This window comes from Bacillus rossius, assembly GCF_032445375.1.
Source record: "Bacillus rossius redtenbacheri isolate Brsri chromosome 4 unlocalized genomic scaffold, Brsri_v3 Brsri_v3_scf4_1, whole genome shotgun sequence".
Taxonomy (NCBI): Eukaryota; Metazoa; Arthropoda; class Insecta; order Phasmatodea; family Bacillidae; genus Bacillus; species Bacillus rossius.
This window is the reverse complement of record NW_026962010.1, coordinates 27,242,618-27,270,249: the sequence shown is the minus strand read 5'-3', so window position 1 is coordinate 27,270,249 and position 27,632 is coordinate 27,242,618. Positions and strand designations below refer to the sequence as shown.

The 27,632-nt window shown below is 34.0% G+C and overlaps 1 protein-coding gene across 5 annotated transcripts in view; it reads right to left on the bottom strand.

The window, feature by feature from the left end:
- Positions 1–207: 207 nt before the first annotated feature.
- LOC134541497 (dnaJ homolog subfamily C member 17-like) overlaps positions 208–27,632 on the bottom strand; it is a 210,725-nt gene continuing 183,300 nt past the window's right edge. For 4 of the 5 annotated variants that reach the window (XM_063384987.1, XM_063384992.1, XM_063384988.1 and 1 more), the window contains 2 exons: positions 20,406–20,513; positions 208–1,228 (listed from right to left, as the gene is read on the bottom strand). In XM_063384987.1, the coding sequence (XP_063241057.1) occupies positions 1,091–1,228; positions 20,406–20,513 (246 nt within the window). In that variant the 3' untranslated portion in view covers positions 208–1,090. The remainder of the gene's footprint in view (positions 1,229–20,405; positions 20,514–27,632) is intronic. The other variant, XM_063384991.1, reaches the window with a different exon arrangement.

The window sequence follows — 27,632 nt, the reverse complement described above, 5'->3', positions numbered from 1 at the left end:
GGGTCCCTACCTATGTATCATTGGAGTATATGTCTATGATGGGAGTAGATATTGATTGTTTTTTAAGGGCTCTAAGAAAGTTAGCAGTTCAACGTTTATGAGCAGTTGCTCCACTAGGTTTCAAAACGAAAATAATGTTGTGATGGTTTAATTTTAATTCTCATTCTTCTTGTTCAAAAAGTGTTTAATAACATTGTACGAACTGCATATACAAAGAAAATTTTTAATTAAAGGAGAAAAAAATAGTACATGCTTATGGTGCATCTTCACCAACTGTAGCGGAAACATGTCAAAACATTATACATGGGAGAATTTTTTTGGAAGCTGGATATAAACTTAGGTGTGTACATGTGATAACTTTCTACTTGCATTTTTTTGTGCTTGATGATATTTAGTATTGTTAACACAGGTTTTCAGTTGAATGTTGGTTTTATTTAGTGAAAACTGAAAACATATTCCGCAGCTTTATCACAAATTGGAGTTAATTTCAGAGTTATTTCGCGATTTCACGGTCTGCTAAATTTCCAAGCTCCTATAAATAACAATTTATTTTATATGTACAAGGAAAAAAAAATAATGGAAATTAAAATGAGGTATTACACTTTAGCTGGGCATGAAGATGGAAATTAAATTTCAATTTAAATTACCATCAATTTAGGTACTTCATTTCAAGAATCACAACCTTTGTACTCTGAAAATTATAACCAATGGCATTGGCCATTTGCTGAATTCACTCTATTCTACTACAGATCATTTTTTCCCCCCATGTAATTGAAATGAATTTTAAACTTATACAATTAAAATATATATACGTATAAGCACTAAAATGAGCACATATTAGAATTGATGGCATCATATGCAAGAAATATATGTATGTATAATGTATATATTATGAATTTCAGTTTGCATTAGTTTTCGAACAAATTTTAGGTGCATACAAACAGAGTATGTAATTACTGCATAAAAAAGTTACTCATCATTGGTGAAACTGAAAATTATTACCAATTGAAAACTAGTTTTGCTATATTTGAAGTGGCTGGAGAAACAGGTGGACTACATGTAAAACAGCGCAGGTACGATGTGCTGGTCTTCAGCTGAGCGGCTCAGCGCTGCGCTCCAAGCCCTGCTTCTCCGCCGCCTGGCGCATTCGTCGCAGCACCAGCTCCTCGAAGTCGCCACCTCCCGCAGACACCGCCGGCGCTGGCGCTGGCACTGGCCGTCTCTCCTCCTGGAACCCAGCCAGCCAGGCACTTCACACTGCCGCTCTTTTCCTAATTACGTAGCTGTAAACAACTGCCTGGCAGCTTCTGCCATGAACATACCTGACAACTTTTAAAATTTCATATTCAATAACAAAAAAATTTTAATTTTGCCTTCAATCAAAAACAACAATTTCATTACTAGATGATTTAAACTAACAAAAAAATTACCTCATATTCTTAATTTTATATGATCTACCACAATCGAAATATATGTCCAGTTAAAACACATATAAATTTTTAGTGGAGAACTATATGACCCTTTCAGCCTTCAAATTAATCAAAAGACACAAATATTGGAACGGGTTCCTCTTGCTTGTTTTTCCCAACAGCTGCCATGCCAATTTAGTGTCCAGGTATAACTGCAGCATTATCTGCAGAAAAACATATCACATTAGCTGCAGGTACTTTAAGTTTTTTTCAAATTGGCCAACATCAAATTTTTCAAATATATATTAATACACGAGAGAATTTTTCTAAATGTTGTTCCCATAGCATGGGAATGAAAAGGCCTAGAGACAAAAATTTTCCAACAGGGAGAGTCTACTTGCACTTTTAAAAAATTAAATTTAGTTTTCTTATTTAAGTTTGTGGCAATCTTTGCCCCACTACTGCTTAACGAACAAAGTAGAGTGTCAGAAAACTGTAAAACTAATTGCAGATTTTTGATGCCATGGTTTTTACAATTGTGAAGTTAAATTTGCAGCTTATTACACTATTTCATTTTGTTCTTTCTTTACTGCAGACATGTGTGACCAGTGCCAAAAAGGTAATAACACTGGATTCCAATTCAGAATAAAATAATTCACATTTTAATACTTCTTATGAGCTAATTTTGTCTTTCTGTCTTTACAGTGAGCAGTGCTAGTGTTATGCCAATAGATTTCCATAGCGAAGCACGGGTACATCAGCTAGTAACTTATATTGTGACCAGTTAATTCACTTAAAAAATTAGGCAACAAAAAATGAGAGCAACTAATATTTGCAAATATTTGTCCAAAAATTCTTACTCAGGATAAAGTTTATAATTTGAACTATTATTGCTGTCTTCGCAGACAGACAGAACAGGTTATTTTGTAAGTGGTCATATTAACCTACATAGCATAAGAATGCATCTATTTAATACGTAATAGCAGATGTTTTTGTTCTGCAGCAACTAGATTTATTTGCAATGTCAGACAAAGGAAACATTTTGCTAAACAGAGGCCTTACGTGGTCGACCACACTCAATGGTAGGTTATGTTCCACAATCAAATTTGTACACAAACTTGATTCTTACAACTGCCTCATCCCACAAAATAATTATGAAATTTCTTCTTTTCTTCACCTCATTTTGTATTGCTGATTTGTTTGTTTATTTTTTTATTTTTAAAAAAAAGCTATACTGAGATATTTTAATGCAATTTCCTGTGTTAAAAAACATAATATAAGGATTATCAACTAGGTACTCAAAAACAATTTATTCTAGTATCCCATTTTTGAAAAGTTTTTTTTTCCTAGTAAAAAGTGTGTTATAAAAAACAGAAAATTCAACATGGTGGTAAGGCAGAGCACTTTATGCTCAATCTCATGCAGAATATGGTTAGGTTTTTTTTCCCATTACTATTATAAAGAAATTTTCCTGTAAATTTATTCTAATAACTGTCTTCCATTGTTTAGTGATATGTATTTTAATTGCAGTTGTAGCAAATACTGTGAGCTTAATCATATTTGGTTATGGTTTCAATAAAATTATATTCATGTTTACAATATGACAAAAATTTTCAGTACCTTTGGATAGTTGGCCATAAACAATAAGTCACAAAGTTTGAAATGGCACACTATATAAACATTGCATTCCATTCCTTCCACAAACTATCTTGTACGAGATCAAACACACACGAAACTCAGTGTATGATTGCCTATTAGCAATCCATGAGGAAAATAATGACACAGACGTATCTACGACATATCTTTAAAGACAAAGATTTTAAATCACACAAAGCACCAAAAAGCACATCAGCAAAAAAATTTAGGCTAAACAAAATCAAAACAACCAAAATCAAGAAAACTGTTTACAAAAAGGTTTTATTTCAGAAATAGAAGATTTTTTGACCTTACAATAATTTTGCACATTTTCTAATAAAACTGTCACAAGACCCAGAAATTTAACTAGTTTATAAGAACTAGCATATCGTCACTTTTTTTTGTCACATAGGCAGTGTTGTTTCTTAAGCGATGATATGCATTTACCAATTTTGCAGTCTGAATATTGGCTTCACTACTGAAAACATACTGCCTACACAAAACTTCCTTATATTGCAACCTGCCCTTATTGTACTGCTCCTAGCTTTATTAAATGCTTATCCAAATTTTCAGCTGCTACCATCCAAACTCCTATGACTATTCACATATAAATTTTCAGGCGCTACAGCACATACATTCAACAAAGGGTGGCAGAGATACCACCCCAAAAATCTTAAGCTGGAATAAATTTTGTGAAGCTATGCTGCAACCATATTAAGGGCTAAATTGAAAAAAAAATGACTCATTCCACTTCTTCTGTTCCTTCTGGTGAAAAATAGTTAGGGTGACTTTGATATTTTTATTCATCTTTTCAACGAGGTTAGGGTTCGGATAGTTCGGGCTAATTACGTATAATATTCTTTATTCCCCACTTGAAACACATATCCTGGAACCAGTTGCTTGAGACACCCAAACAAAATTTGACCTACGAAGGCTCTTATTACCTGCATACTTTTCATGTCTCTCATAAGCATTAAAATACAAAATTGACTAAATCCATCTACCAAAATCATCCACTCACTAACTTAGGTAAAGGCCTAAACACATCAATAAATTCTCGTTCCCATGGCCTTGAAAGTTTTTCAACCAAATACAACCTAATTTAACTGTTCTGGGGTTACTCTATTAACTGACATAAATCACTCTCTTTAACATAGGGGAGGGTGGGGAACTGTGAACCATGGGGTAGTGTGAACCAATGAAAAAATATGTTTTGCTATTAAGGAAATTTTGACATTAATGCAAGAGAGCAGTTTGGCAGTAAAAGTTCCTTTATTTGTTTAAGAATGTGTGAAGCTCCATGCTGCATTTTGGTGTGTGGATTTTTTTTTTCATTTTTGAAGGTAAGAAACAAGAATTTGTCTTACTTAACTATATTCTTAATAACATTTATGTTTTTTAATTAATAAATTGGATGTAATACTCTTTTCAACTACATAGATCTCTATAATGTGTATGTATGTTTTAAACCTCCTGGTTACCTAACATAACTTAAAAATGAGAAATTTGTTCATTTTGGTATCATGGGGAACAGTGAACCATTTTAACTGGGGAACTATGAACCAGTGGTTCACTGTACCCCACATTTATTTTCCACCTTTGAAATAATGAATTTTGGTTAATGTTTGTTAATGAATGTTACTTAACAACATATACTGTTCTAGATAATTACTTAAGGATATATTTATGCAACTTATGTTTAATAATGTTGGTTTTGACATGGTGTTAATATAAATTTGTTGACAAATTTATAATACAGAATTAGTTGAACATATTTGAATGATAATAATTTCTCTGTTTCAGATTCATTTTAATTATATAGAATGGCTCGAAAACCAAAGAAGAAAACAACTCGTCAACCTGATGGAGAGTTGATGAAAAGAGCTCTCGAGGACCATAACAATGGGAAAGACTCAATACGAAAATCTGCTGAGAAGTTTGGTATAGTGTATCCCACATTTCGCAGGTATGTTTTAAAGTATATGCTGCTTCCATGAGCTTTGAGCCTAATTATTGCAACAGAAAAATTTTCACTACCCAGCAAGAAAATGAGTTAGTAGATTATTTGGTTAAGTGTGCAAATATGTGCTATGGCTTGACTACAACACAATGTCGTCAGCTAGCATATAACTTGGCTAAGAGTAATGACATTGATGTGCCAGACAACTGGGAAAGAAATAAGGAAGCTGGTATAGATTGGTTCTATAGTTTCAGACAGAGGAATCCCACCTTGACAATTAGAAAACCAGAAGGTTGCTCATTATCACGTGCAACATCTTTTAACAGGCACAATGTAAACATGTTTTATGATAACCTCCAGGAGGTCTTGCAGCGAGAACCCAAGTTTTGTGATGGTACTAGAATCTTTAATTTGGATGAGACCAGCACCAAAACTGTACCAGATAAATTGCAAAATGTGATAGCGGGCAAAGGGATTAAGCAAGTGAACCAAGCCACAAGTGAAGAGAAGGGGATTCTAGTTACTAATTGTATAGTAAATGCAGCTGGAAATTCGTTACCCCCAGTAATGATTTTTCCTCGAAAGAAAGTTACAGATGTCATGTTTGAGAAAGCACCATGTGGCACGTTAGCATTAAGTGAGAAAAGTGGATGGATGACTGGAGAAAACTTTGCAAAAGTAATGACACATTTTGTGAAGCACTCAACAAGTAGCAAGGACAACCCATCATTGTTAATCTTAGATAACCATGAAAGTCATTTGGATCCAAAGGCATTAGACATTGCTAAAACAAATGGAGTGACAATCCTCACTCTAACACCTCATACATCACATAGGCTCCAACCTCTGGATGTTTCTTGTTACAGGCCATTCAAGACATATTATGCAGGTGCACTACAGTCTGTTATTTTTAGGAAAGCTTTGCCTGTTACCATCTACAATACTGTAGAATGCGTAAGCACTGCACATGAGAGAGCTCTCAACTCCTCAAACATAAAATCTGGCTTTAAGAAGACTGGCATTTTTCCTTTTGACCGTCATATATTCACAGAAGATGACTTTGCACCAAGTCAGGTTACTGACAGACCTCCACCTGAAGATTCTGATACTGGCATTAACCTAGATTTTCCATCAGGTGAGATCACATCCCAAGCACCTGCTTGTGATGTTGACAAAGTTACTTCCTTCACGTCTTCACCAGATGACAGACCTATAGAAAGCAACACGAGTAAATTACGAACAGATTTAAATATTCCTGTTTCAGCAAACCAATCAAGTTTAGTTCCAAAAATGGACACAGCTTCTTCAACTGTTAAATTTCTGCAGGAGACACCAAATATAGGATTAGAAAAATCTGTTATTCCTAAGTGCTCCCCAGTTGATATAAGGCCATATCCTAATGCTGAAGAACAGAAAAAAAAAGAGGGGAAGGAAACAAGGCAAGAGTATTATAGCAACAGACACATCAGTGAAAAATGAAATCGAAAAAAGGAAAAAATTTAAACAGAAGGGGGAAAAAAACAAAGACACAAGTAAAGCAAGAAAAAAAATTAAGTTTGATTCAGACTCAGATGATGGAAAGCCATAAAATCTTTTGATGATGAAATGTCATCAACTGATGACATTATTATTAGGTAATGGTAGCTGAAAGATGAGTAACACCCGAAGATAGAAGTTCTTTATGTGGCTCAAATAGTCAAAGACAAGGACGAAAATGGTGATTTCGAAGTTAAATATTTAAAGAAAAGCACAAATGTGTAAGGACATTTTTATTTGCCATCTACTTGAAGACACCAAAATATATACACTACCTGATGATTGTATAAAGATGCTTCTACAAAACCCTAAACAATATGGCGTCACCAAAAGAGAGAACTCATACATTAGTTTTGGTATTTATTTTAATAACTTGGATATTAGCTAAAACCTATTTTTTGTCTAAGGAATTCAACATGACAGTTAGTTTTTGTGATGGTTTTGTTAAATACCTGGGGTAATGAATGTAAAACTGTTTTTTTTTGTGTATTTGTAGTGTTTGATAATGCATTTATGTAAATTAAAAATATGGTTCATAGTTCCCCAGTGTGTGGTTCATTCTACCCCATGACTGGGGCACAGTGAACCACAGTGCACCTTAAAAAAAAGTTGAAATTCAAGTAAAAGTAAAAATATATTTTAACCATATTACAAGTGCACTTAAAAGTTAAATATATGTCAAAACCAATTACAAAGTCAAAAATATAAATGTAACATAATTTTTTGCTGAATTGCCAAATTAAAAAAAAATGGTTCACTGTTCCCCACCCTCCCCTATCTTTCCACGTCCATACCTGCCAACTTTGGCCAGTCCAAAAGCGGGAGGTTTTTTAGTGAAGGGGGGGGGGGGGAATTTCGAATTTTTTTTTAAAGAGTAAACCAGCATGATTAGCACAAGCAATGGGCAAATTGTGTTCTAAAATAAAATACTTTAACAAACACTCTGCTTTTGTGACACTATCTTCTTTCCGACTTGTCACGAAAAACGTCTAATTTCTGATTTGATGCCATAGCATTGACGGCATGTTTCTTCGTATTTATATGCTTCACAATGTCGCCCTTTCCGGCATGCCAGACGGAAAAATAACAACGACACAAAGAACAAAATGCAGCATGTTCACCTTTCCTCGATTGCAAAATACACGGAAATCCGTCACTAAATGTCTTCTTGTACACAGCAAGATACTTCACTGTAGGCTTACTTAGCGCCATTTCTATTAAATCCCTATTGCGGAGTAGGCCTACAACTAAACAACGCATACAAAATATTCATCACGCAACTGCTTCCACAAAAAAATATTTTTATTAATACACCGTTGAATAAATTCGAAGACTGTACTATAATGCTACCTCTACACTTCGTCTGTGAGCACAGACGTGAACAAAGGCGAATTTGTTCGGGGACGAACAAACAATTCACACATAGCCGGCTGACAAACCGAAGCGAATTTGGGCACGAATGTAAACAGTGGTATCATAAACTCATTATTAATCCACTCCGTCTTTATTTCAAACCAACACCACCGAAAATACAGTTTACAATGTTGACAAAACACGCTATCTTGGAAAACAAATGAAACCTTTTTCTGGTTGGCTAATAAACACCAATGACGAACGTGTACCAAAACAGTTCCCATAATTATCGTAAATAACTACATTTCTTTCTTAGATGTACGCTTAACCAAGCGTTTTAGCCGACAATTGTGGGCATTTAGGTTATTAAAATAACTACACATTATGGTACGAACCGTAGTTACTATAAGATTGTACGGAATAATGGTACAAACATATTAATTCTAAAATTTATTGCATTAGAAACTTCAAGAGAAACAGAACCAAAAATCGGGAGATTTGAATGACAAATCGGGAGGGCGGGAGAAAGGGTACAAAATCGGGAGTCTCCCGCCTAAAGCGGGAGGGTTGGCAGGTCTGCACGTCCTATTTCATATTAGGCCAATAAAACACAAAAACTTTGCTAAGGGTCTCATTATCCCACCACGAGCCCCAACTGAATATATTTTAAAAGCATGCCTCTCGAAACATTTGTCACATACTCCCTTTTAAACCTCATCAATCACATTATCCAACATCCAATTTTCCCACGCTGTCAGGGATATGAAAAAAACAAGGGAAGGGACTGATTATCTGCCACAGCTAGAACCAGGCCCCCGCAACTTGAATAGGGAAACAAATTCCTTACATACCGAATACCTCCGAAGTTCGGGTTCTACCGTCATGCAACTTCTGTATAATAAAAAAAAGTCGGTACAATAAAGTAATTTAATGTAACTGAAATTATTATAGCGATGGAATATTAATTTTATTACGTGAATATTCTTTATTTATTTTTTAGTTTTAAAATTTTAAATATTTGATTTCATTTAGAAGGTGGCAACGAGGTGGAACTTGAGTTTTCAAAATGGTTGCTCTTGAGTGATGGTTAGCGGTTATGGACGAGATGTTGGCGTAAAGCATGTTTGATACATATTTGTAGTATCAATATATTTTTTCAATGCCTAATAAGAAGTATTGTTCTGCTTTTGGATGTCCATCAACATGGGATGCTTCTACTTCAGGAGAAAATGCTACGAGAATTCACATGTTTAAATTTCCTCTTCCAAGAAACAGGTAACCTAGTGGGTTGTTAGTTCTTTTAATTAAAAGTTAGGAAACCTATTATGTTAATGTTAGCTGTTAGGTATGTGTAATATAGTTATTCATTTTTAAGCTATTGCAGTTTTTAGGTATTTGAAGGATTTTCATGATAGTATGTTTGTAGTGAAATTCCCTTTAAAGGGTTTCTCTGGTAAGCATGTAGGTTATTTTTATAAATTTATAAATTTTTTAATACGAATGAAACAAGATCATCTTTTATTTACTAGGTTCCTTAAGAACAAAGTAGGCCGTTAAGTTTTTTAATAAACAAAAGCACTTGTATTACTTGGCTAGAAAATAAGTTTCCTTTCAATTTGATTAAAAATAATTAATTCATTCATTTATGAAATCCCGATTTGTAAGAAATTTAGATATATTCGTTTTCAATTTGTTTTTCCATACAATATTGGATGAAATGCTCTAATTAAGTATTATAACATCATTTCTTAACACATTAGTAAAGCTGACTATGGTAGGTCAGAAACATATTAATCAAAAAAAAATTTAATCATGGTGCAGCTTTATACAGCTTTATACTGCCATTTATATTTTTTGTTAATATTAAAGAGAAATATAAGAAATTTGGTTTTTGTAAAACTGCTATGTAATTGATGTTAACTGTAATCATTTATTTATTTTTCAGAAGTAATGAACTTTGCTGTTCAAGAGGGTTTTAGAGAAATTTCATCTCCATGTGATACTGGAGGTGTTAAAGGTGGGTAAGAGTATGTTAGTTAAAATAAGAATTGATCATTCGTTACCAGCAACGATACTTGTAAAACTGGTTATATTTTTATGTAGTTAAAAAATGGCACAGTTCACAAAATAAATTTTTTTTAACCATAAAAAATTTTTTTTTAATATTTTCTTATTTTTGATGAAATTACCACACAGCTTACATGTGTTATTATTACACTATATGATGGTAAAAATATGTTAATTATGTTTACTGTGAAACTTTATTATAGAACTAGAAGTGCCTTAATATTTTATGAGAGTTATTAGTAGGGTTGGTGATTTTTGTTTTCGTGAAATATATTCAAAAATATGCTAAATTATATTTTTTCTGCTATGAAATATGAACACAGATTATTCTGAGATAAATGTGAAAGCAAGGTAAAAAAACGTAGATTTCTCTTCACTCTACACAGTTTATTTACCGATTGTATTTGGTTTCAGTTCGCTAACAAAACAAAATCATAATTTTATGGCTTATTCAGCACAAGTATCTTATTGTTTCATTATTCAACACAACACAATAATTGTTCGTAAATATAAAACCATTAACGGGCGCAAGAAGGGCCATCCGCGCATCGCGATTGTAATGGCAATGAAGGACGCGAATAACTATCTACAAAATTTATTACATATAATAAAACAACTAATGCCAAAATTGATTGAAATTAAGAATAGCCCAAAAACTATTTTGTGAAATTCTGTCAAATTATGTCAATTCATAACATATACTTTTTTTTTTTTCAACTATTGAGTGCTCATTATTCACTTTAAAAAATACTTCTCTGGGTAGTTTTTTGTATCAATTGCATGTTTGTGTGAACTTTTCATCCATTTCATCAGTTATACTTTATTATTATACTAATAACAGTTATTGTGTACATATGTTCCAGATGGTTGTAGAAGTTTGGAACAGTTCAACATTAAACGGAGAAGAGAGACTAGTTGCTCATCTCAAACATCAAAACGGCAGTGTGTTCGTAATGCTGGAACAAAGAGTGTGAATAATTGTAAGTTTCTCTTAAGCTATTGCCTAATTGTGAGTATTATTTTATACCGAGCGTTACTGCCATATAAGAGCCACCACAGTTGTGATACTTTGGCTATAGATCATATTAATTTCAAAGTTATTAATTTGCATAATGTGTAAGTTTTAAGTAAATTAATTTTATATTGCCACAAAATGTAGACACCTAACACTTACCTTGAGTGTCGTACCAGACAGCAACTTCAAAACAGCAACATCAGCAAAATCAGGATGGCTATACTGGGCTTAAAACCAGTGTCATCTGGAATTATAGTTAAGTGTCTGAGCACTGCATCACTGCTCTATAAAATTATATTAGTTTATACTGCAACATTTTTATTCCAAAAACTGAAATTATCATCTTACATGAATTAATTTTTGTAACAAATACTGTAATACTAGCTGTCTAAAATTCTATGCTCATTTGGCAAACTGAGTGACCATGAGTCAGTGTTCATCAGTTTGGCCTAAAAAGTATGAATGTGTATTGTATCATCAGTGTTATGTAATAATTAAGCAATCACCAAAATGCAGTGTGCTGTGATAGAAAATATGAAAGGACAAGATAAAATACAACTTAATTGTTGTAACACTGAAGTAAGATTGGAATTCTACTTATAATTACACACACAATGTTAGAATTATACACAGAATGTGAGCTTATTAAATAAATAGAACTCAATTTTTTAAATCCTTGTAGGCTCTGCCTGCAGATGCAGATACGTTAAAAAACAACCTTCATAGCATGAGAGTCCCTGCCCACTATGTACTGCAAATAATGTTTTATCAGAACATGTATAAAAAGTTAATTAAATAAGTGAATACTGAGGGGAGGAGGGCAGGTAAAGCTGTATTCATATTTTTTTGTTTCATTTTGTAGGGTAAATTATTGTTTAATTAAACACTAACATTGTGATTAACTTTCCTTCCTTTTATGTTTTGTATGAAACTGTTAAGGTTAAGGTTCAGTATTTGTGAAGACCATATAGGGCTACGTATTTTTATAGTTTTCTAGGCTTATCTTTGAATTATTTAATGTCGTGTTTAGGGTCACATCTTCCGTTCCTGAAAAGTCTTCCTGAAGCCGCCCCTGTTTGTAGGCATGGACTGACTCAAACTGCAGTTTGATGAAACTAACAAGACAGGAAATTTTCGTTTGAATACTAACAAAATTAGTTAATCCCTACTGAAATGTTGTTTCTTACAACATCTCCTGAAGTTGCATTAGTCACAGTTTCACATGTGCAAATAAAATTGTGTTGCTGAGCTTATGAAATTAAGTCACTATTATTTTTCAACTAAGTGTGAATTAACAGATCAACAAAGTTTTTGTAATTATTAATACGTCCATGAATTTTAACATGCATTACGTTAAACTTGGTGTATATCTTTAGTTAGATGTTAGTGACTAATGACATTATAAATAGCTTATCAGTAATAGTAATTACAAGAAAATTGTAGGAAATCAACATAGCATATAAGATTGAGCCGTAACGGGGTGTGTCCCAATTCAGGCCATGATTTTATATTTACAGTAGTCGATCAACCTGCAGACTTTTCAAATGGTTTAACTTTCACAAAATGAAAATTTTTTACTTCGCATACTTTTTGCATAATTAGCTGCCAAAGTTATATTTTTAATGTTTTTGGGGCCTATATAAGGAGAATCAAATGGAAAACTGTACTAAGATACTTTAGGTTTTACTGAAATGCTACTGGCAACTTCATGAAATAGTTAGAATTTCTTTCAGAATAAGTATATTATTTAATTTTAGTTGGCATTTCGAAATTCTATTTTTTTATGGTTTTGATAGTAAAGCAACATAAAAAGAAATTTAGTGATAGTAATTCTAACTATATCATGAAGTAGCCAGTAGCATTACAATTAAACATAAGTTTTAGTACTGTTTTCTGGTTATTTCTCCTTATTTGTACGCCCCAAAAATGTTCAAAATGTAACTTTGGTAGCTAATTATGCAAATAGTGTGCGATGTAAATATTTTTTATCTTGGGAAAGTTAAACCATTCCAAAAAATCTACAGGTTGATCTGTAATTACTGTAAATACAAAATCATGACCTGAATTGGGACACACCCCCTTAAGCGATGCAAGATAATCTGATGTGCTTTAATTTGGTATTAAAATATTTTATAACAATCATTTTTCTGTCAAAACAAGTTTAGGTAACATTTGTATTGCTTACAGGGGTATGTGAGTACTCATAAATACAAATAGTTGCGAATAATAATTAATATACTATTCCCATTTGGCGGTTGGATATAAAATATAAACATTGTGAATATTTACAAGCACATGCATTTAGTTTCTAGTGGTCAAAGAGGTGTGGTTTCCCCTAAATTTAATAATTTTGTCATTTCTAATCTACCAAAATATTTGTATTAGCGTGTACCGTAAAGCTTGTTTAAACAGTTAACTCCCAGAATTTAAAGGAAATAGTTCGATACAAGCTGCCGCGACAGCATGACTAATAAATAAGCACAATGGCATTTCCAACTGAAACAGAACGTTAGCAGGAATGCCAACACCTACCATATTTGCTATCATTTGTAAAGCAAGCACACTGCAGAATGTTAAACATGACATTCTGAAAACTCCTGGTGACATTTTAAATTATACTTTATACACATTTGTCAACATGTTTATGTAATTAAAATGTATCCAAGGTTACTATTTTATTTGTTTTTTCTGTTCATACCAATTCATTATTAGCTTGAAGTAAAATCAAACAATTTTGTTATTACTGTATATGGAGTGATAAGTTGATACAAATAAAACTTAGAAAAAAGCTTTACTAATATTTTTAAATTGTGTTAATTTCTTAAGCTAATTATTATAGTACATTTAGTGATGTCTACTTTCTTTCAACTTTTCAGAACAGTAGATTTTACAGTATAAATTAATGTACCTTTTCTACCCAAAACTTTATCTCTGAATGTTGTTTATTCTGTTGTATTCTTTATGGTAGTACATGAACGCAATCTGTGACAACTATTTGACTACGAAACTATTCACATTCTATATGAAAAAATTACTATACCACCAAAATCCACTATTTGCACACCCCTAATTGCTTAATAAAGAAATAGTTTAACAATTTTTATTCATTTGCTGCCAAGAAGACTAACCCTACGATTTATTGTAATCATGTTAGATAATTTTTACATTTCCAATGTTCAGTCTTAGGTATTTATTTTTTCTTTCCAGGTACAGTAAACTAGTTTGTGTTTTGGCATGTAATTAACTGTGACTTGTGAACATGTTTTAAATATGTCAAATGAAAATAAAAAAATTTCCCCTGCATTTCTACTTTTATTTTTAAGAATATTGTCTTCCTGAAATAGACTAAATTTTTTTACAGTTATACATATTTGTGTGTACGTATACCTTTTTTTTTGGCTACATTAAGGAAAATTACATTGAATATGAGTCTCCTCTTACATTCGATAACTTTTCATGAAGTCTGTTACTATGATTATCATGCACTTCCTGATGTGAAAACATTTGGAGCAAACACATTAACAATTAATTGAATTGGCCAATGTAATCCTGAATGGTGATTACCTATACACTTCATTAAATGTGTTTCTTTAATCCATCATGATCACATACAAACATTTTTTAACAAAATTATTTTATGTTTTTTGTAAAAGTACAGTAAACTCCCGGTATATCGCGCCCCGATTCATCGCGGAATCGGGTATATCGCGGGTCAAACCATGTCCCCCAGTCAGAAATGAATAATAATAATGGAATAAATGGTTGACAGCCGATTAGGATAATTTTGCGGTGTAACTAACAAACTAAGCATCGGGCAGAAAAAAGCCTAGGCGTAGAAAATGTCCGCAGTAAAATTCTAAACAAGATATCTCCGTACATTATTCCTCTATCTTGTAGGGTTTTCAAATTATGGTCCAATCCAGCCCAGTGATATTTTCTGAAACACTAGTTCTTAACGTCGCTTTATCTCACAAATGAAGCATCGGACAGGGGACCTGATAAAGCCCACCATCCAGGAACATTATCCAGCGTGACTCGGCTGGGGATTGATGTTGGATAGGCTTGGTTGTCGGCAAGCGCTGGGTAGGGAGAGGCGAGCCGAGAATATGGAGAGAGGTAGAGATTAGAGCGGGCAGAAACACGAGGGGGAGTGGGGGAGGGAATGTGTTCATGCAGCACACAGGCAGAGCATGAGTCACTTGACTGAGCAGCGACGCTGCGTACAAGGCAAAATCAGGTAGTCCGGTGTTTAAAATTCCACTACAGAATCTTAATTGGTACTTTACTGGAAATCTGTATATAAATGTTTTGTTACAACTTAAACCTACAGACGTAATATTATTGGGTAATTCATTGTATTATACAAGTTCATCTTTCTACTTTGGTATAATGTTTTAACATTAAATAGTAAAGTAAATCGGCTAGCGTATTTTTAATCTTTGCCCAGGAATTCCCAGTGGTCCAATATTTACGTGAACCATACTGTACCACTTTTGCCGTGAGGTAGTAAACAAGTCCCGGAAATGTTTATGTGTAGCGGTCTCCCGACCTTTAAACAGAGGCTGGGGAATATAACACTTGCCGATCCGAGCCACACACACTCAGCAACTCGACACAGCGTTTGGTGAAATAAGTAAAGACAAAGTTTAACACGGTTTTTAATACGGCGTCACTGATTGCGCTAAAATTAAATTGGCGCAATTTTTGTTTCCCACATGTGACCATTTATAATTTACTGTAAGCATGGATAATAAAGTTTAACCACTTGACACGATAGACGATTCTTTATTTTTTATTGTACGAATGCTAGAATCGTTTTTTTCCTGTATCTGCGGCCTGCTTCTACAAAAGACAAGCTATCTGTAAGTAAATCTAGAATTTTTATTTTGTCAATCAAACTCGGTACTTTGCGATTCATATTCGGTTTGAAGTATCACTACGGCCTTTCTTTTTAGAAGACTTTGACCACAGAATCGTGTGTAACCGCACACACTGCACTTACTTTGTTACGGACACTGACGAAGCAGATACTGTGGCTAACACCACGAGACTGGCAGCAGCAGCTTGTGTGCCGCACGTGTGTATGGCGGCGTGTGGCGCGCTCGTAGGCCGTGCGACAAACTGTGCGCGGCACGCGGAAAAATAAAAACAATTCAACATTTAATATTTATCTTTAAAATTTATTATTTTTATTTTTTCACCCGTGTTTAGTGGAAACTGCGGATGCAAAGTCCGCACAAAGGCGGGCCGTCTATACTGTGCGTGCTTGCCGACCTATTAGAACACATGCTGTGTTTTATGCCTTTTGACCTTGGTCACATCGAAACATCGCGGTTATGCAACAACGCGGGTAAAAGTTATGTCCCCCAACAACCGCGTTAAATAGGGAGTGTACTGTATTAAAAACTACAAATGTACTCTGGGTCTGCTCTGGCCATTGTCAATTAATACTGTTGAACTGACTTAAAGATGTTATTTTAGTCAATTTGTATTTTAGCAAGGTATTCTTTCTCTTCAAGTAGTGTAAAATTAATTTCTCCCAAGTTAATGTTAACTGAAGTTAGATCAAATAATTTTTCTTTAATGTATTTTAATAGCTGGTGTTTATGAGATTTAATTAGGGTAAGATCTCAATGTATGTTTTGTATTTCGATTACTTTGGACTGTTGCGAGTAATTGTCTTAGTATTAAAAAAAAACACCGTAAATTACATTTTTTTTAGTAATCCAGTTAAAACAACCAGCAAACCAGTATGACAAATTCATTAGGAAGTTGAGTGTGAGAGAGAGCTGAATCAAAAAATGATAATCAACAATTTACTCCCAAGATGTATTCAAGGTAAGTAAAATAGTCACATAATAGTAATTTAAATGATATAAAGTTATATTTTAGTAATTTAAGTGAAGTAAAGTTACATATATAAATAACATAAACAATAGCTTTTGAAATTCCCGCCAACAATGTTTTTTTTTGTAGTACCAATATAATAATAAAAAAATTGTAACAAGTTTTGTGTTCAGCAGTTGGTAGTACGGTAGGGCCGACTTCGGGTGTGTTCGGTAAACAAACGAGCTCGACAAGATTCTCGCCGATTACCGTTGAATTACAACTCTTATCCTTTATATGCTCCTTGGCTAGAACTCATTGGGTTCCAAAAAATTTTAATTTCCTCACCACAGCAAACACACATGCAAGAGCTTATTTTTCATATGCACTGTAGCACTGTTAATTCTTATTAAGGGTTCTACTTGTAAACATTACCAGCTACAAAACTTTTTCTCCTTCTTGTAACAAATTTGCTCTATAAACGCCAGACTTGATGTACCGTATTTACTCGCATATAGGTCGCGGCAATTTTACCATATTTGGTGGGGAAAAAATGAAGTGCAACCTATATGTGAAGAAAATTTTTTTTAGAATTTTTGAGGAATTTTTTTTTGCAATATTTTGCTTTAAAATGCGAAAAAGAAGTTTATATAGGTATAGGCAAATTTATTTACAATGTACACATACAGCGAAACCCCTTATTTACGTTACCGTTATTTACGTTTTCCCGTTATTTGCACTATATTCTTCAGGTCCCGTTTAGTTCCCATTTAGTCCAATACAATACTTTCACGCAAATTACGACTCAAAAATAGATTCCATCCCGCTATTTACGTCACGTAACAACCATAAACAACCATAAAATACCGTGGGTACTTTAAGAGAAGATAAGATTAGCTAGTAGGCCTAAAAACATCGAGAAAAACGTAACGTTTATAGTCGGCAATGAACATTTTAAATCACAAAATATACATATTTTATAACATCAAAAGTTGCTTTTATTTCTAAACATATAATAATTTAAGCCTAGGCGTGTAAAAGTCCGAGTAATTATAGCAGGAGACAATCTAAAAGGCACGAGGGAAAAACGTAAACTCACGAATGTATAAACAAACGTGGCTGCTTGTAAGTTCTGATACTGTATTTATGTCACAACTTAGCCGAAATACTGGTACGAGACAAACTTCACAAGATAAAATAAGCGGATTCTTGGTAACTGTTTTATACGTATTTTATAATTTCGGAAGTATTGTACAGTTGACGCATATTTTTTAAACTAACAATTTATTCCTGGGGATCGTAATTAATTAATTATTGGTATCAAGACATCAAGATGGACGTAAACATGAACGTGTCACGGCAGCGAGAAAACTGGTGCGTATACCAATAAACTGGTATTAGAACTGTTCAAAACTGGTACACGGGAGGTGGAGCTTATATTTTTTTCCGCTAAGCTCGCATCTATTGGCTGGCTGCTGATGCAAGGTCACGAGTCTGGGCGGAGCGTTGAGTGAGTTATACTGCGCATGCGCAGCACAGTTAACAAAGAGAGCCAGCAGGCGCGCCGTAACAGCAGCTGATCGAGTACAATGACCTTTCTCCGCGCACGGCGCGGTAATGAATTACCGGTGCGACCTATTTGGGGGGAATCTTAAATACCAAATTCAAGACCTCAAATTATGGGTGCGACCTATCTGCGATGGCGACCTATATGCGAGTAAATATGGTATCTATCTACACCGAAAGTCTTCTTGAAATCCTGAACAACTAAAACCGGGGGTTGAGAAATGGTATTTTTTAGTTAAATAAAATCCTTATTTTCAACTTCTCCCCAAACAAACTTCACTCCTTTTTTTTTAGATTATTAATAGGGGCACACATAATCACATAGTTTTGGACAAATCTGTTAAAATACCAAAGCATGCCATAAATTTGCATCAAACCCTTTACATTTTTAGGGGCAGGGAATTAACAATGAGGACCTATCTCCATTTTTCCCCTCACCTATCACAAAACATCAAATTTCTGTTAATTTAAGTAGGCAGTATTATTCTAAGAAATAACGGAATTCAACTTTCAGTTACATTGTTTTGTAAAGAAGTTTATGGGCACATCTTACATGGAATAAAGTAACGTACATCTCATGGATAAAATGGCGGGGCCGAAACATTTGACCATATCGGACGGGAAAACGTATAGTGTCGGTACATATTAAATGAGATTTACCGTAATCATAATTACTATACTTTCCCATTATAACAACCACAATGCCTCACAGCAACCTGAAAACCTATTGCTGTTGCATGGTGCTTTGTCCTGTAATCTTTGGCAAGGTCATGTTTAACAACCTACACAAAGCGCTCCGAATCTAACAGTGGGACCAAATACATCATGCAACTTTTATTATTTTTTTATCCCAAATTTTTATACCCTCAAATAACAGTGCAACAATTATGCAAGTGTGACGATTATACAATAAAACACGGTAGTTTAGTCTACAGCTTTAATCTACATTGTTTTATACTGCAATTTTCCGTTTGCATACTTTTTTTACATTGCAATTAGCCTTTAACGTACGAAAAGCCAGAAATCGTAAAATTCCAACTAAAAAAAATGTGTGCATGGAGTCCTTGCGGGACAGAAGTGAAACTTCTTGCTTATTAGGTATACGATAGAGATAAATTATTTACATTTCCAATCATCAATTCACATAAAAATAATTGATTAAGAAAACTGAGCAGTAGACAAACACAAGCAGCATTACTAGAATTCCATAGCATCACTGCTGCATCATTTCTACCTCTCCCCTATTGTCTCTTCTCCCTTCCGGACCTTACAACTAGCATATAGCATGCTACGCTATGTACCTATTCCCCCCCCCCCCCCCCCTTTTGCTGTATTCCCATTCAATCGCTAGTGCATGTGTTGCAGTGGCATTGCCATTGACACACTCTCCTCCTCTACCAATTCCTCCACCACGTACATAATTATTTCCCTCATGCGATCAGAATTTTCTTAACACTCCAAAATTGTAGCCGCTCAGCAGATTTCACTTCAATAACAGTACTACCAAAATATGAAAGGAACTGAGAGATGCCATTTTGTTTCAACTGTGTTTGTGTCATAACAGTTTGTTTTGTTATTATTTGAAATTTTTTCTTTGTAAAGCAGAGATCACTCAAAAAAAAAAAAAAGAGAAATGATCAGTCATGATGAATTTCAGGAATTAAATTTAAATACACTACACTGTAACATAGAGAAAAATTAACCACAGAATCTATAGCCTAAACACTGCTGAAACTAACATGGCATCTTTTGGTTCCTATGTTTCCCCAAATTAATTGTAAACAATACATATTCTATGAAATACATTTTTCATGCATTATTACATCACAAAACATAGGTCACATAGAAAAAATTTGTTTAATTTTTCCGCATGAAAAAGTATCGCTACATGAGGTAGCAGAAACGTACGCAAAATACCAGGAACCGAAACCAAAGAAAGAAAAGTCGGTTTTGGGTCCGGTATTTGAAAGGAAATATAAAATCAGAGAACTGCACAGGCTGGGGAAACTTGCGACCAGTAAAGACACGGGGTACTCACGGGGTTTGCACGGGGGGAGGAGATGGGCTGTTTCTCGCTGGCTTCCCTTAGCCAGTGGACGCTCACGGGGTTGCTGCTGACCCCTCGCTCCAATTCCCTCGCCAGCTCCTGCAAGCGTCACGTCAGGAAGCCTCCATGCCACTCTTGCCTCCTTAACACGGGCTATAGAGCACCCCACTCTTAGACTGCAGTGTGGAAGCCACTCTCTGTGTTGCCATATATCATACAAATTTAAAATTGTATTTTTTGGACAAAGTGTTTTTCAATAATTGTATAGCATCTGGTAATATATATTTTGCATAGGTAGTTAATGGCAGTTTACAGATCCAAAAAAATTAAAAAATATAACTTCCTCACTGGGAACCTACACGTGTATTAAATTCAATTTTTTTTGTTCATAAATTAATGTTTTAGAATGCCACCAAAAACATTTTTCAAGACAAAAATGCTCCATGTTTCAGTTACATTTTTTTTTTAAATTCTAAAATGCATTTCCTCAGAAACTGACGAGTTCATTACGACAAAGTTTTTTGCTATTAAAGTTAGTTGGGGGTCCAAAGTTTGAAAGATGTTCACAATAAATGGAATTTGTTTTTAAAAGTAACACCGTCTCAATTGCTCCAACAGTATCCGTGTCCATTGCTGTGAAGACATGTTTATCAGTGCAAGAGCGAGCTGTAATATAGACTCACTCTCACACTGCTGTAGTAAGATGAAATACAGCAGTGTTTTTGATGAAGTGTGGTTCTGTCCTGCAAAGATAAGATAAAGGCTTCCTTAGTTCAGCTATTTATTTTAACCCGCATTTCTGGATACCAGCCTGCCAGTCAGTGCAGTGTCTTGAAACCAAGAAACACATTGTATCCTGTGACTTGTTACAGTTACAATTGGGACAAATTTTTTATTCATATGTATGATTTGACTTTCTGCCTTTATGTGAATTGGTACTTAAATGTACACTATGGAAGGTGGAACACCGAAAATAAACTTCATTGGTACGGGAAGCCTATGATGTACATTCTATATTGCACAGACCCGAATACTCACGTTCGCAAGCCTTCTTTTCACAGACCAGAGAGCCAAACCCGAAGTTCCCCAAAGTTCATGCTCACTTTTTTTTTTCTGTTCTATCTCATTGTATAAACCGGTGTGGCATTAAATTTTGCGGTCGATTAGGATAGGTTAGCTACATTATAAATACTTTAATACATTGTGGAAGGTTGGTTATATTAGGTAAGTATAGCTACATTAAAAATACTGTAAAATCATTTTATGGTTGCTTAGCAAATAACGTTTTAATATGTAGCTATCCAGGGCTAAGAAACCGTTTACATGATTTCACAGTATCTTTAATGTAGCTATCCTAATCAAATCAACCGTCCACAAGGTTTTAAAGTATTTATAATGTAACTAACCTAACTTAATTGACCATTAGTTATCATGAGTTGTATATTTATTTACAATGAACAAAAAAAAAAAACCGAACATGCACGATTGGGCGTTTGGCTCTCTCGCCTGTGAAAAGAAGGCTTGCCAACGTGAGTATTCGGGTCTGTGCAATATAGAATGTACATCATAGGCTTCCCCAATATTTACTGCTTGTAAACAGAGTAATAAAAATACGTGGATTTCAGTAAAGTGTCAAAACGAAGATAATATCACAGCCAGTCTAAGTTTATTTCAACCCTATGTTTATGATGGCGTAAATAAAGAGAAGTTGCGACATAAGGACATTTTTTGTGCGAAAAAGCAAGAATTTCATGCAGAAATCTGATAATTTCGCGCGAAAATTCGTGAATTTTGCAACTATGTCGAAATCAAAGGAAAGTTGCAATTTTCGTTTAAAGTATCAAATTTTTGCGTTATTTATGTGAATTTCGCGCTTTACCATTTTTCGGGTTCTCTAATTATTACTAATACAAATCTACATGATTTAATGTGAATATTTAAAACTTAGTCATCATTATTGCTCCTAACAATTTTATAAACAATGTAAAACAATGTATTATCAACATATACAAAAATATTTTTGCCAAATTATGTAATTAAAATATTTGCATCTATTAAAAAATAGTTTTAAAAAGAATTTTCGATTGGTTGTATATAGAACACTCACTGTTTTTAAATACGGCGGGAAGAACCAAGTACCACTTGTAAATTTATAATTTTAAGTTAGGTGTCTTTGAGTTGGAAGTATGACTTAATTCTTTAAAAATTTTAAAGGTTTGCATTTGTTTGAAGTTTTTGTGTCAACATCACTTAAACTTTGTCTTCGGTGTTTGAACCGGACAAGTACATTACGCTATATCCCGAGGAAACAACACCAATAAGTGTTTTTGTCTAAACACCGACATGTTATCGTTCATTAGCACCAAGCAGTAGCAAATTTTTCCGAGGCCCTTTATAATCATAGAGGTCTCCTCGTCACAAATATTTCTGTGAGAAACTCTGCTAATTGATAAACTTACTTAATCTTCCATGTTTTTGTTGCAACCCTTCATTTCAACATACAAAATAAAATATTTGTTTCCTATCATCTATACATTTACCAGATAACCAAGTTTAGCCTAATTAATTACTTTCCAAACACATTTGGAAGTAATACTTCAATAATTCATGCCTGACACATACACAAACATTCATATGTACATGCATACACGTAAACAAACATATATACATACCCCTATGTGTACAAAATTCCAATCTTCAACATAATTGAATGAAGGCCTACTTGTAACCTATACACATGTTTATAAATATTAACGTACTACAGATATATAAATAACATAATATAAATACATATCATATCCTATATTAATACAAACATGAGTTCATGAGAACGTTTAACTTTCAGATGACTATTAAATTAATGATGAAGATGATGATGATGATGATATCAGCTGAATTGTGAGCTTGGTAACATCAGTTAAGGGCGTGGTTGGAAACCGCAAAAACACCTAAGGTTTTCTCGATAAGGTGATCCTGCGATTGCCTTAGGTGACACATGAATGAAAGGAAATAAAACCAAATCTCAATCGAAAACATTTTCAACTCCGGCAGTAAGCAAGCTGGGATGTTCTAACCACAGACCAAACGACTGGATAAACAAACATACACATACGTACTCACGCCTACATTACACACACAATATTTGAGTGAACATATTTTTGAACAAATATACAAATTTAAATATACATACATACATACATACATACATACATACATACATACATACATACATACTAGGGTGATGCTTAAAAGACCAAAAATAAATCATTTTTATTTTTGCTGTAGTTCACCCCACCATTTTGTTCTACCTGATGAGAAAAACAAAATATAATTTTTTCAATTTTTTTGGACAAGTTTTAGGGGTTGCTTCCAAGCTTTGAAGTCATAAAAAATATTGCAAAATTAAAATTTTTCAAAAAAAAATTTGTTGTGGGGAATAAATATTTTTTTATTACAACCCAGTTGTTTGTGGTCGTTCAGTATAAAAATTTTTATTAAAGCCTAATTTAAATGCTAAAATTATCTCTATTTTGTTTTTAATTACATAATAAAATAACTGGTAATGGTAAAAAAAATAACACAATTTGGCCAATAAATCTTTTTATTTTCATTTCCTTACAAATAGATATCAAACATGGTCTTGTAATACTGTGATAAAGTGTCTGAAATTATATATTTATATTTTTTTAGATTCTTAACGAACAGTATACATTTTTGTTTTAACGTAATGATGCAATAAAAATACGTACAGACACAGTCTTTTAAAAACTATTCAAATCAAACCTAACCAACTGCTATAGTCCACTAGGCAGAAAACAATGTGGATTTTTTGTAGCCTGGATACTTCTGCCTGAATGATTTTACAAGTAATAAAATGTACTGTTTCTGGTCTTCATTAAGTGTAAGAATTTTATTATATTCCTGAATAAGGGACACTCCTCTCTCTGCAGTATCATTTACTACCTTGAATGACTTCACTTATCCTTTCATATTGACATATTCTTCGTCTTTATTCCAATCTTCAACTTTTTTTCCAATAAACTTTGAACCGATTCCGGCAATGGAAAAGAATCGTTTTGTATTACTGCTGACAAAATCCTCCAGCCCTTTCTTATTAATAGTGTCTAGATCAACAGTGATGCGCTTTGGAGAGAATTTAGCTCCTTCTTTATTCAGTGCTTCCACCATTTTTTTCTTTGTTGCATTTGCAACGTTATCATGAAAAAAAGATAGAGCAATCAGTTCTTCAGAAATGTACCATAAATGGCCACAAATTTTGTTTTTGCTAAAACACTGTTGACTTCCTCATATTTCTTCAGCTCTTTATGGAGCTCTAAATCGTTCCTTGGTGCCGAAGATGCTGATGGAACTTGGAACCAAAACTTTATGTAAATAATAACCGAGAACATACAGATCTCAAGCAATCCTTTTTCTTCGAGCTTCGTCAATTTAAATTGTTCTCTAAATAAGAATATTTTCAGAGAATAAATTGATTTGGCCATCCATCGAGCACGGTGAAGACCTGCAGGCTTCTTAAATGATACACCTTTTTCTGGAACTCCTACAAATATTATGCTTAGCTGCAACAGTTCCTTGTAGTCATCTCTTGGCTGATATTCACTTAGTTGTTTTTGAGAAAAGACAATTATTTCATCTTTAAGATTCTTTATATTGCCCATAGATTCTACATCATTTTCAATTGTTAGATATTCTTCTTTATTGAGCGATGACCAACATTTCTGGAATCTCTTGAATAACAAATTATCTGACCCTGAAGAAGGTCCTAATTGGTTTTGTACGATGGATTCGAGCATTATTTCCATAATATGGCGCCTACATGGTAGCCAAAGCATTTCTTTATCCCTTTTCTGTTAAAGTAAAATACAAGCCCCTTTGCGTGATCCAGTATTAGATGCAGTTGTATCAAAACACATACTCTTCACTTTATCAATTATACCCCAGGAAACGAGAGAGTCATAAACTGCTGATGCTATTTTTTCACCCTCTCCAGATTCAAGTTTTAGTATGCAAAGGAGCTGATCCACTCCTTTCCCTGAAACTAAAAATGGAAGACGATCGCCTACTTCCTGTACTGTAATATCTTCTAACATTTTCCCATCCCAGTGCACAGTTAAAGGTACAGTAGCTGAAAACTACTTTTTTATACATTCTGCTATGCTCTGTCTGCATTCAACTCGCTGGCGGCGTATAGAAGAAAAATTTAGATTATATTTTGCAGGATCACATCCCAGCCGATTTAAAGTGGATGTAAGGACAAGAGCTGCTTTGCGATCACTTATTTTTGCAACATCCAAGCTTGTAGTCAATTCTCTGTTAAGCAGCTTTTTTTCTTCCTCTTTTCTTTAGTCCTATGTTTTGTATTTCCCCAGATTTAGATGTTGAAGGCCCCTCAAAGTCACTGTTGTAATCATGTGAGGATTCATCATCGGAAAAAATGCTAGGAATTTTTGATTTACACGTGATTGCCTTAATACTATCATTTTTCCTTAAGCACCTCCATTCGAGCCTTTTTACGCTCTTGCTCTTCTTCCTTCTTGGATAGTTTCTTGTCAATGCGACCTATTTTCCCTGGATGTCCTTTTTCACGCTGCAACACTAAAAAGTCTCTATCGTCTTGAATTTGAATCATTTCCAGTGCCTTTGCATGCGCTACATCAAATAAGTAATCTAAATTGTAATTACATGTTTCTTCTTTTAGTCTTAATACTGCTGATCTTTTAGATTTGTTCTCTTTATTTTTCTTCAGATTCTGCCACTCTTTGAATAACTTTTCTACTTTATCAACAACATGTATTTGCTGTCTGGTAGGTATCCTAGCCTTATTCCAAACGGCTAGCAAATCTTTAGAGGTTGAATAAGCAGCTTCACGAATCTTTTGCTTTACTTGTTCTTTATAATAAAAAAATACGGACAGTACTTCCCGTTTAGATGAAAGTTTGGTACGAATGAACGTTTCAGACATCTGTCCAACCAACCATATTTCTGTCTTTTGTAGAAATTGCAGAGTTTTTACTATGTTCCATGGTAAATACTAATAGTTATAAAATTAGTAAACATAAATTATATGACTTTTCAGTTTAAATTCATAAATTTGCAGCCTACATAGATAAAAACTTTTCAAGTAAATAATATTTAAACAATGAATACAAAAACACTTACTATGAATTCACAAACCAAAATCACTTTCAATAACCAACTTTAACCACACACTCACAATCATAATTACTTTTAAAAACACTCTGGATAAGCTACATGAACAACTGCACATATCAGACAGGCACACTGCCCAGACAGGTACTGACAGGCAACTCACACATGTACCCTAGGGTAGCGCGCCTGGACGGAGATCACATTTCTTTTTCACGCCTTGACAGCTGCCCGGAAGTAGCGGGTTTGCCTGTCCCTTCCCCGCCCCCTGCTGACAAACCTTCCGCCAACACAGTTGCGACCTTCCCCGCATGTTTTATAACCCGAATTAGTCCAGGAAACCAAGACTTAAAAAGGCACAAACCTGTGAAAAATTTGTGTAAAGCTGAATTTTTGCACAGTGGTAGATTTGACTATGCTTAATAAAAAACCGAAAGTTTACCGCTGTAGACCTTGTGCGTATCACCAAAAATTTGCATTTATGTCCTAGATGACAGCGATTTACACCAGTCCAATAAAATGCTACCCATTCGTACAGTTTTTAATTTAGACTGTCCATAAAATTACAAAAATAATCTTGAGACTCTAATACAGCCATTAATGTTGTAAAAAGCATAAATTGTTAATATTAAAGATATTATATTAAGCAATTAATTCATGACATTTTTTTTATCTTTGCCACCCAGATAAAAATACTATTTACACCAATTTGAAGATACCACTGCGAAAAATGTCCAAATAAATGTTTTTGGTTATACCTTTAGCTTTAAGACAGTATATTTATAAAGAGTCTAACGTAATTAGTTGGCTCATTAAAGCGGCCCGAGCGTTGCAGTGTACTGCGGCCGTACTGATCTCTCACGGCCACCGCCGCGCCGGCGCGGAATTGCGACCCACTGCGTACTGCGACACTCATTCAACTTGGTCTTATTTAGGGATTACTTAAAACATAGCTAATTCATATGAGAGGATGTATTTATGTTCCATGTAATGAGATATGCATTTTTTTCTTATACGAATGTTTTTTGATACAATAAAATTAACAATAAA